Source organism: Anoplopoma fimbria, chromosome 16 (assembly GCF_027596085.1).
Source record: "Anoplopoma fimbria isolate UVic2021 breed Golden Eagle Sablefish chromosome 16, Afim_UVic_2022, whole genome shotgun sequence".
Taxonomy (NCBI): domain Eukaryota; kingdom Metazoa; phylum Chordata; class Actinopteri; order Perciformes; family Anoplopomatidae; genus Anoplopoma; species Anoplopoma fimbria.
The window spans coordinates 23,867,304-23,879,073 of record NC_072464.1 but is presented as its reverse complement, the minus strand read 5'-3'; the positions used below and the strand labels follow the sequence as shown (position 1 = coordinate 23,879,073).

Here is an 11,770-nt window from a genome sequence, read left to right as displayed (position 1 = left end):
ATCTTTGATTTTTGCAGCACCTTGAAGTGATCTGGAATGAATAAGTCTGTCTCTGAGAATCAGATCTGTGTTTTCCCGCTGTGAGGCGCCGTGTGTCCCCTACGCCCCGTTGTCGTGGACGACGTTTCCGTCCTTGTCTTTGATCCTGACCCGTCCGGTGGGGTATCGGGTCTCCTGCCTGCCGTCGGCGTAGACCGTCTTCACGGTGCCGTCGGGGTACTCCCTCCTCTTGTAGCCGGCCGTGTGGATCTCCTTCTGGCCCGTGTTGAAGAGGATCTCCTTGGTGCCGTCGCTGAAAGAGGAAGAGCGCGTTCACAACCAGCTAGTGTTTAATTAAGATAGAAATAAAAAAATAATAATAAAGTGAGTCTGGATCCTTGAAACCCAGAATGTCAGTCGAAGTTTCACGTGACTGTTGGTCTCTGATGAATCGATCATGGCTTCATAGTTGCGTTTAGGAGCTCAGAATTTAATGTTTTTTACAGAATCTGGTTAAAACAAATGGTTTATTTGTGGCGATATTTTAAACGAGACGTGTAGAATAATTTTTTTTTATGAAATATCACAATTTTAAGCTTATTTTTGGTTTCTTTTTCTGACGGAAGCATCAATGTTACTGTTGTAGCTGCTCCAGGTTTAGTGCAACCTAAGGGTCGGGCCCCTCTGAAGGGTCACCAGATAAACCTGAGGGGTCCTGAGATGAAGAAAGAGATTTAAACAGTCCTGCTGCTGTTTTTGGACTTCCCTCAGAGGTTCATTTTGGTGATTTATTGGGGGGATAAATATTTTAAAGGTTTAGAGGGGAAATGTCTCTAATAATAATACATTAACAGGTACAATACATTTTTAACAAAGTACTGTAGTAGTAGTAACTAAAGTACAAGTACCTCAACATTTAACTAAAGTAAATGTTCTTCCTTACTTTGACCTCTGCTCATATCTGCCTGCAGGAAAAGCCAAAACTTGACAATAATGAGCAATACTAAGAAAACTCCCAGCTGAAGCAGTAAAATCAGAACCCGTAAGCTGAGCATGTTCTCTTTCTTACGGGTTGACTTGTATGACGGTTCCGTCCGTCAGCACGCTCTCCTCCCGGCCGTCGGGGAACAAGTTCTTCACCGTCTGATCCGGGAAGATGATTTCTTTACGGCCGTCTGGGAAATGTTTCTCTGGAGGAATAAAAAGAAATAAAAGGTTTAATGTACAGAAGAGTTTAATCAGAACCCATCTGTTGTTTAGACAATGATCATTGATACAAGATTTTCATTTTGCAGAACTCATTACCTGTTTTTTTTAATTTGTTTTTCAACATAATTTTCAGTGTTATTATCTAATAACTTTATTAAAATAACAATATTTTGCATTTAACTAAGTACATTAACACGAGTACAGTTTTGAAGTACTTGACTACATTTATTTGGCAGATTCAGAATATTAAAACAAAACATGGATGCATTATTATAGATGAAGCTTCCCAGCTGTTTATAAAGTATATAAAATGATCTCTGCCTTTACTGTAGCATCATTAAAGTGATTATTATTGATAATGATCAACTGTAAATGGATGTCACTGCTCGTGTGCAGCTCTCACCGGTCTGGTTGTTGGGGAAGTGCAGGACCTCCACGCCGTCTGGGTAGGTGATGTGTGTCGTCTGAGCCTCAGCGTAGAAGTAGATCTGAGCACAAAGAGTAAAGATGAGAGAGCTGCCAGCAAGATGAATCCAGATGTGTAGCCTTCAGTCGTAAGCTCTCAAGATACACAAAGAAATAAATCTACTCTTTGACCCTTGTGGATAAAAACATAAACTACGGTAACGTGAGCGACCGAGTGCAAAGCCGTGGTAACACCGTTCACCTGGCTCAGGCCGGTGCCAGATTGTATTAAAGCTGCATTCTCTCTCCTGTCCACCAGGGGGCGACTCCTCTGGTTGTATAGAAGTCTATGAGAAAATGACTCTACTTCTCTCTTGATTTATTCCCTCAGTAAACATTGTAAACATGAGTTTATGGTCTCAATCTCTAGTTTCAAGTCTTCTTCAATACAGCATGATGTTCATTTAGTAAATGATGCTCCATTTAGAGTCAAACAGACCATAAAGCAGGGGATGCTTTAGGGCGGGGCTACTGTGATTGACAGGTCATTTTCCTGTGTTTATGTCTCACCGTGGGAAGGTCAGTCCACCACATGATTTAAATGTAACGTAAGGTCAGACGTCTCACCACTCTCTGGTCGGCGGTCACCTCCTTGGTGTCCCCGTTGAAGAAGGTGACTTTGACCGTCTGTCCGTCCGCTGAAACCTCCTTCTTGGTTCCGTTGTTGAAGACGATGAGTCGGTCGCCGCCGGCCAGAACCGTCTCTGTCTGGACCAGAGCAGACGGAGCGCCATCAGCAGCTCATCACAACAAACAAACTGCAGCACAGCTTTTATAACCTTATGATGTTTGGTCCAACTACAGACCACATCTTTATGTACTTAACTAACAGAATTTAGTGTATATATATATATATATATATATATATATAATATATATATATATATATATATATATATATTATATATATATATATATATGTCTTTCTACTATCTTTCCAATTTTCTCTCACAATAATCATGCTCATTAGTACTTTTCTATTTTAGTTTTTATTAGGCACTTTTACTTTACTGTTACTTAATCTTTGTTGTATTTTCCTTTTTTCTATTTTAGTAGATTTTTTTTAACTTTATTTATTCACCACTTAATTGTTTATGCTATTGGTCATATACATTTATATTGTTTTTTGCAATGCTTCTCTTATAATATTAAATGTAACTCTGGCACAAGAATTTCCTTCAGGATTAATAAAGTTCCATTATCTAAAAATACTAAACTTTTGGTCCTTTCACGTGATTTGTAGACGAGAAGTGGTCTTCCTCACCTTCCCATCAGAGTGTGTCAGAACCTCCCCAGCTGACTCGGGCTCTTTGTCCTCGCTGCGCTCCGGTTCTTTTGGCAGAGAAACACTTTTCTACAACGACACAAGATGACAAAACAACAAATGATCACACGGTGAAAACAGACTCAACAAACCTGACCAGAGGACGAACGGCTCTTCAGAGGATGTTTAACAGAACTGAACTGTTTGACTCTGGTGAAGAAACACATTTGTGGTGAATCCGTCTCTTACCGGAGAGCAGTCGTGTGAGGGTTCTTGGTGTGGCGGTTTGTCCTGGCTCTTGCTGGCCGACGTTGGCCTCTCATCCGTCCTCCTGCCAGGCAACGAGGAGGAGGAGGAGGAGAAGCATGGTGCTGATGGCCTCCTCAGGCTGCTCTTTATCCCGGCTGACAATCAACACAAAGCAGACCAATTTAAAAACAAAGTCTATTGTGAGTATATTAGGGATGTAGTATCACAACCAATTAACTTTGCAGCCTGCAAGCAAGTCCAAAAACTTCTCCTTCTGTTCTGGTCTCAAATGAACTGCTGACTACCCAGAACAGCAGGAATACAGGACACTGTCCAAAGAGGCTGAATGGTCGATGAACCAACTCCCAATGGGCTCTGTTATTATATGATCCCTTGTTGACATAAATATATTGATTATAGCTGCTTTAAAGTCAAGCAACCAAATATGAGTCTGGTTTTATTCTGGTGGAGTAACAACACCTAAAGGTTTAATCCAGGGCAAAGTCTCGTACTGCTGAAAAACCTCCGTTATACTGTATGTTTCCATCATTTCATCATTATGAGGTTATAGGTTCAAATCTGGAGATGATGGTGTTCCTGTGAATGGAGCCTGTTCTCTGTACCTGCAGAGCCCTGGCTGCTCTCCCTGGAGCTCCTCCTGGTGGCCGTGCTGCTCTGAGGAGGACTGATGCTGCCGAGTCCTCCTCTGGAGTCCAGAGGACTCTGAAAACAAACAGAGAGTTCAACGTTTGAACCAGACGAGGAACCAGCTGAAGAGATGATCAGAGCGTTACAGGTTTGAGGACCGTAGAGGAGACCCGAGGCTTACACTACATTAAATATGACCAATAACAAAGAGGATGAACATGCTTACAGCGAATTTCACTCCTTTGGTCACAGCCGTCACATTGTTCTCACATATTTTGGGACCGTCTTTCGTTTCTTTGTCCTTCTCTGCATCGACGGGGTTCTTCTTAAAGGCGCTGAGCCGGAGCGTTTCCAACATACGGATCTTCAATTAAAAAAGAGAAAATACACTTAAAAGACTTATAAAGAAAAACAAGAAAACAACACGGCTCCAACTACATCATGAAAGCAATTCAGTAAAGACGTGACACGGGTCCTTGCATTTCCATCTGATATTAAAATGGCTCCTCTATATGATTGGCTCTATGATTCAGAGGGGGGGGGCTGGCAGAAGCAGTATCACTGTTTTTGAGGGAAACTTGCAGCTACAACTCGTAGTTTTTGCCAGACTGGCTTTAATGGATAGTCTGGATGTTTAGTAGTGTGTTTATATGATGTACTTCTACAAAGTACACAGAGTATTACTACAGTACATGGAGCACAGTAATGTACTGCTGGGTACCTCGTCCCGTAGAGACCCGTTCTCCTGGCCGAGGGAGTCGATCTGATTCCTCAGCCGGCTGTGTGAGGAGGCCCAGCGGCTCTCCCTCCCCCTCAGCTCCTCCTGCAGGGAGCTCAGCTGCTGCTTCAGCACCTGTGGGGGGGTTAAAGGAGACGTCCACACATTTCACACAAAACGTCCTCTTTACATGATGCTCAACGGGGTCAGATGATTTCTATGTGACCATTTTTGGATTTTGAATGTTAAATGTTGAAAAGGAATAGGGAAAAACAAACAGCTGGACACACTTTTATTGTTTATAAAATACCAAAAACTGGTAGCAATCTAAAAATATGTACTTTATTTTGTGGTGACAAGTAAACTTATCATCAAATAAACTACTGCTTGTGTGTAATTGTAATTTTAACTGATTTGATTTCTCCAATCTCCATCTTAAACCTGCAAGAGTTGATATTTTTGGCCACTTGTGTGGAGCAGAAAGATACGCTGCAGCAACATTTATTTAATGTTTAAAGGAACGTGCATGTAAAGGTCAACAAAGTCATAAACTATCCTGTTATCATCATTAGCGTGACCTCACCTGGATCTCCTCTCTCTCCTTCTTGTCGGGGATGGCTCTGGCGGCCGTGGCGTGCTTCTCAAACAGTTTGCGTTCCTTCTGCAGCTTCCTGTTCTCCTCTTTCTTGTACTCCTCGAACTTGGCCAGCTCCTCCGCTTTCGTCTGCTCAAACTCCAGACGCTCTTTCCTTCAAAGACGACGACAAAGCAGACTTCAAAATGAAGAAAACAGCTTGAAGGGAAAGTAGAAAGCTCTGTTTCAGGAGAACATTGAGTTCTTTATCACCTGAGAAGTTCCTGGTGTTTCTCGTTCTCCTGTCTGAGTTTGCAGAGAGCAGCGTTCTCCTTCTTAAACCTCTCGATCTCGATCTCCAGCTCCACCAGCCGCTCCCTCAGCTGTCTGGACTGGACCTGCTGGCCTGGACACACACACACACACACACACACACACACACACACACACACACACACACACACACACACACACACACACACACACACACACACACACACACACACACACACACACACACACACACACACACACACACACACACACACACACACACACACACACACACACACACACACACGAATATATGAATTTATTGTTTGTAATCTCATCTCCCTTTTGAGAACAAATAGTGATGCAGGTTATGAAGCGTTCGTCTCACCTTCTTCTGACTCGGGAGCAACAGAAGCAGGAGGAGCAGGAGGAGGAGGGAGAGGTGCATTCTGGGCCTTTGGCTTCAGCGAGGGGAACAACCTCGTCATGAGCTGAGAGGCAGGAGGAAGAGGAGGAGGAGGATCCGTGACCTCATCCACCTCCACCACTTTGCTCACCGCCACCTTCCTCGACAGCGTCCTCGCCGGCGGTGGGATCCCATTGGCCGGACTAACTCCTCGACTGTCATTGGATGAGCAGGCCGCGGCGTCCTCCAGGTCGTTCCACGTGTCGTCGTCGTCAAACACGACTCCGCCCTGATGCCCGTCGGTGTCCTCGATCAGCGTGGACTCGTCAGCGTTGTCGGGGACGACATCGTCGACTCGTGACGCGTCCGACGCCGAATCCTCGCAGCTCTCCTCGTCCTGATACGACCGCTTGTCGTACGGCGGGTTGGACTGTGCGGGAAAGCTAAAGGCGCTGGGAAACGGAGGGGGTTTCACCGCCACTTCCTGCTGTTCCTGCTCAGCGCCGCTGCAGGTGGAAGCATCAGAGTCCTCGTTCTTCACTGCATCGGCTCTCATCTTCACCACGAATGCTTCAGGGTTCACAGAACTGCTTTTAAGGGCCAAACCACTGCTACCACCAACGCTGCTGCACCTCTGGTGGGCACCTCTGGGTGGGGACTTGATGGGGGTGGAGGAGAGCCTTCGTGGGTCGAGCCCCCTGTGCTGCTGGTCCATCTGAAGAACCTGCAAGTACAGAGCAGCCTTTAAAACCACAGTCAAAGAGTGAGATACAATAGGATAAGAATCCCCATGATCATAATAATTTAAATGCTGTCTACATTTGTTCTTGCAGCTTTCTTTCCCCATCTTGCAACTAACAGGATATAGATGTACCATTAGCTTTTGTTGCTAAACCTGGGAGCAGTTATCCAACCTAGGAGGTAGCTGCTTTAGAAAATGATAACATTGGACAGTCTAAAACATTTCTCTACACTGACTGTTTTTTTCTGCAGCTATTGGACAACCAACAGTAGAGGGATGACAACAAATGAGTGATGGGGCAGAACGTGCAACAAAACGATGATGTTTTGCCGCTTGGAGGAGGCAGAAACGAGCTGCACACACCGATGAGAAACCGAAACCACCAAAACCAGAAACTGACTACCAGTAAACCCGTTCACTTACAATTAGTCATTATCAAAACATAGATTATGGCCACTTATATAAAGAGCTTTGCACACTATTAAAATAAATCACTATAGACTAGAAAAAGTACCATGACATCCAAGACCTTACATGCAATCTGATGAAAAAAAGGTTCAAATGAAGCATCAGGACACATTTGAAATGATCCAAAGTGTCGGAGCAGGAATTCACAAAGACAAAGACTGAACAAAGTACCTTCATGACAAAGGAGGAGTTGGATGAGAAGGACAGCTCCTCGGCAGCTTGCTCCAGCAGCTCAAACTCTCCCAGCTCCATGTTCTCCAGCTGCAGGTCACAGTCCCAACGCTGGAGCTTCTCCTGGAAGGACACCTCAAAGGAGTCCTGTGGAGCGTCGTCTCCTCCCTCCGACCCCGTACTTCCCTCTGCTGATTCCACTGTTGAACCAGAGCTCTTCTCTGTAGCAGCGTCATGTGCAGCCCTCTCCCTCTCCGGCGCTCTCATCACGCCCACCTGTTTGGTGACAGGGTTGGGCTGTGTGTTGGGCCTCCTGATCTGAGCCGACAGACCCACAGTCCTAACGTTCTGCTCCTTGAGGCTCCTCACTGGATGTTGTTTGGTTTGTCTTCCCTGTGGGTCACTTTGAACCGACTCTGGTCCTTCTGTGTTCTGTCTCTGATGACTTCCCAAAACCTTCATCCGTGCTGCTTTGCTCTCCACTCTGACGTCCTGAGGTGGTGAACTGAGACCTCTGGCTCGGTTTTCCTTGTTGAGCGTGGCGGTTTTACGCTGGACGCCGTTCACGCCGCCTCTCTGGATAGCTGCCGGCTCGGACTTGCTGCGGGAGATCCCTCTGGTCTGGAGATGTGGTTTGGGATCCTTCTTCGACCCCCCTTTTGGTAACGAGGTTTTGCGGTTGTTGGTGAATCTTGAGAGGCCCTCGCCTCGCTTCAGAAAGGCCCTCTTGGGGGGGGCTTGTACAGCTCCAGGTCCACCGTGGCTCTGTTAAAGTGAGGAGACACAATGATTGTAACGTTCATTTTTGATGTTTGGTACTTGGGATTGTAGCAACTCTAAACCAGAATGCTGTGTTCACAAAACAACAGACAAAAAGTCATTTTTAACAGAAGCCGGGGAATGAAGCTATAAACATGTGCCCTAGACTTGTTGCTGTGTGATGCGCCAAAAATCTAACTTGTTCAGGCTTTCATTTTTTTCTTCAGCATTCATTTGAGGCGGTGAAGCATCAAACAATCAGATGTTTTTATTTAATTTATCTCTCCAAACAATTCCTGTCCCGTTACGTCTTAAAAACCAAAAATATAATAAAAAATGTAATCATCTACTGCTTTCCTGTTCCTAAGGAGACCCTTGTTATATTCTCTGACCTGCTGTTGCCGGGCAGACTTCAGCCTCTGCTCCTCCATCCTCAGCTGCTCCTCCAACAACTCCTCAAACGTCTTCTTCTTCTGACCCCCGATACCCGGCTTTATAGGTCTGGGGAGGAGGTACAGACACACACAAGGTAACTGATATAAGATAAGATAAGATAAGATAAGATAAGATAATCCTTTATTAGTCCCGCAGCGGGGAAATTGGCAGGATTACATCATTAATACAATTATTATGCATTCAGAAGAGCTTTTCAACACATTTACTCATACAAAGCTGTTTTCATAAGAGCCACACTGGCATGAGAACAGTATTTACCTGTCATTAAAGACTTCTTCTTCTTCTTCTCTGCTGTCGTCTTCAGTCACAGCGACACCATTGCTCTGTATCAACGTGTCGTCATGCTCGTGAAAATGGCTTCTATCAACACTCTGCTCCTGATCTTCTCCTCTGGAGCTCCACGAGTCTGTAGGAAACACAGTGTTGGAATTTAATGCAGAATTGATTCATCTCCACAATCTAATGAAAGTTAAAGGTGCTGACTGCTGTACTCCAAATACAAAAACTGTACAAATGCTGTTGTCACTGTGAGGTTAAAAAACATTTTCCTCACCCTCTTGTTCATCGTCCACCTCCTGACAATCTTCACGTCTTAGTAGCCACTCCTGACTCTCTGCAGGTGCGGGCTCTTGTTCCTGTCGGGGGCCACAGGTGGAGCCCAGAGGGACTCCACGGCAGTTCATGGTGGGGCTGTATGGGGTCACTCTGGAGTGACGGGCTCCCTGGACTGGGCTGTCCTCCCATTCTGCTCCTGACAGCCCTGAAGTCTCTGAGTCATCTGTAAGACACATTACAGGAACATATACACCTGAAGGAGGTGTGACTTAGTGGATGGAAGCAGGGAAAATACGACCTACATATTTTATATCTTAGGAGAAACTAATTATTATCACATCTGCAGTTATTCTGCTCATTTCTCTTTTTTACCTCCTGTGCCGTGTTGGGATCCATTCATCATTCCCAGCAGGCTCTGCTGCTCCTCCTGGAGGCGGAGCAGCTCCTCCAGCTGATGGGCTTTTAGCTGCTCGTGCATGTGTTGCTGCCATTTCCGCAACTGCAAAAAAAAAAACACAAGACACGATATCTCAATTAGCGATGTAGCTAACACTCCTATCCACAGTGTCTTGTTCCCAGTAGGCTTAAACACATTTGGCTTTTCATTAACTCACTGGTCACAGAGGGCATTGAACCCGTGGGCTCAGACACTAATTCCACCTCAGTGGTTTCCAACATGCATAAGTATTCGTTGCTGACCACAATTGTAGACTGACTGCACATAACGATAGGTTGACATATGAAGAAGTGCTGATTGTCGGACATGCACACACTTCCCTCACTATCTGAGTCCTTGCTGACAGAAATAACCTCAGAATATAAATGCTAATAATAGCAGAGAGAGCTAACAGTGTGTGTGTGTGATGGAGTCGTGGGTATTAAGTGAACAGGAAGCAGTGATCTAATCAACACTGAAGCCCACACAAAGTGGCGGATAAGCACACCGTAAGTAGTGAATTGGGTGTTGCAGAACTATTTCATTTGATTTACTATGATGACTTGTTAAAACAGTGTCAAGATCAAGACCACTGTAACAAAAAGACCTTCTCCCAGTATCAATAGAATACATCACGATATCTGCTAAAGGTACGGAAATCAGCATGGTAGTGGGGAAAGCTGTCAATTTCAGCTGGCATGGTCAGAAATTTCATATATTCTACATTACATATATTCTATGTAATGTACTGTAATATAATGTAGTGTACTGTAATGTACTGTACTATAATGTAATGTACTATAATGTAATGTACTATAATGTACTGTACTGTAATGAATGAGCAGGTGAACAATTCATAAACAAGTACACAAACAAACAAACAACAACAACACCAACCATGTAAATAAACAAATGACAGGTAGCACCACTGTCTGTAGAGACAACCTCGATGGCCTCCCCTGTTCTAGCTCCATCATGATGGGCAGATCCTGTGATGTACTATAATGTACTGTACTATAATGTAATGTACTATAATGTACTATAATGTACTGTACTATAATGTAATGTACTATAATGTACTGTAATGTAATGTAATGTACTGTACTATAATGTACTGTAATGTACTGTAATGTAATGTACTGTACTATAATGTAGTGTACTGTACTATAATGTACTGTCATGTACTGTAATGAATGAGCAGGTGAACAATTCATAAACAAGTACACAAACAAACAAACAAGTACACAAACAAACAACACCACCAACCATGTAAATAAACAAATGACAGGTAGCACCACTGTCTGTAGAGACAACCTCGATGGCCTCACCTGTTCTAGCTCCATCATGATGGGCAGATCCTGTGATGTACTATAATGTACTGTACTATAATGTAATGTACTGTAATGTACTGTAATGTAATGTAGTGTACTGTACTATAATGTAATGTACTATAATGTAATGTACTATAATGTAATGTACTATAATGTAATGTACTGTACTATAATGTAATGTACTGTACTATAATGTAATGTACTATAATGTAATGTAATGAATGAGCAGGTGAACAATTCATAAACAAGGAAACAAACAAACAAGTACACAAACAACAACACCACCAACCATGTAAATAAACAAATGACAGGTAGCACCACTGTCTGTAGAGACAACCTCACCTGTTCTAGCTCCATCATGATGGGCAGATCCTCCTCCATCTCCTCCATCTCCTCCAGCCCTCCCTCTGCCGGCCTCCCCGGCCTGGCGGCCCCGGTCCCGGTCCCCTGTCCCCCCGGGGAGAGGCCCGGCAGCAGGTCCGCTCTGGAGCCGCTCTGCATCCAGCGTGTCTGCGAGTACGGAAGCCCGGACGGCGAAGTCATGACGTCCAAGCAGCAGGATCTCACTAATCCCGGGATTAAACCGACAGATTAAGACAGCAGATAAATACCGTGCACGGATGACGTCACACTTTATATATATATATGTATGTGTTTATAATTAGCATTAGCTTGTTAGCATCGGACATTTAAAAAATAAGACTTCCGTGTTTGACGCTTCGCCTTTTTGTTAGTTTACATAAAGTTTGTTCAACAGGCGTCGCAGCGTAGTGACGTAGCAGGTGTTTAATAAATATTCATTAAAAGTGTTAAAATGCACTTTGTAGTTACGGTTAACGGGAGAAACGTGCGTTGTTAGAAGCACATGAGAGTTTCGAACGCTGCCGCCAGATCAAAACAAAGCCCGCGACAGGAAACCGGAAGTGGGTCAGGTGTTGCATTATGGGAAATGTTGTTTAATAAAGAAATGTTTTTAAAAACGTTTATACGCTATTTTTATTTTTTTTGTGTGTGTAAAAGACTGTAAAAGTTACACTGTGTATCAACTACACGCTTTTGGAATATTA

The 11,770-nt window shown here is 44.0% G+C and overlaps 1 protein-coding gene across 1 annotated transcript; it reads right to left on the bottom strand.

Annotated features, from left to right (window-relative positions):
* Nucleotides 1-3: 3 nt before the first annotated feature.
* LOC129104413 (centromere protein J-like) lies at nucleotides 4-11,614 on the bottom strand. Its single transcript, XM_054615086.1, has 19 exons — nucleotides 11,535-11,614; nucleotides 11,046-11,269; nucleotides 9,309-9,435; nucleotides 8,935-9,159; nucleotides 8,640-8,787; nucleotides 8,318-8,426; nucleotides 7,167-7,931; nucleotides 5,768-6,509; nucleotides 5,380-5,512; nucleotides 5,116-5,281; nucleotides 4,536-4,667; nucleotides 4,041-4,178; nucleotides 3,790-3,889; nucleotides 3,167-3,321; nucleotides 2,918-3,007; nucleotides 2,221-2,361; nucleotides 1,592-1,676; nucleotides 1,049-1,169; nucleotides 4-292 (listed from the first exon to the last, which is right to left on the bottom strand). Exons 2-19 carry the CDS (start codon nucleotides 11,244-11,246, stop codon nucleotides 100-102), a joined length of 3,771 nt encoding a protein of 1,256 aa, XP_054471061.1. The 5' UTR covers nucleotides 11,247-11,269; nucleotides 11,535-11,614; the 3' UTR covers nucleotides 4-99.
* Between the last annotated feature and the right edge of the window lie 156 nt (nucleotides 11,615-11,770).

Coding starts and splice junctions, on each gene's coding strand:
- LOC129104413 (XM_054615086.1), bottom strand. CDS start 11,246: ATGACTTCGCCGTCCGGGCTTCCGTACTCGCAGACACGCTGGATGCAG. Junction 7,932..8,317: donor AGTCTGCCCGGCAACAGCAG/GTCAGAGAATAT, acceptor TCACTTTAACAG/AGCCACGGTGGACCTGGAGC. Junction 4,668..5,115: donor AGGAGAGAGAGGAGATCCAG/GTGAGGTCACGC, acceptor ACCCCCCCACAG/GTGCTGAAGCAGCAGCTGAG.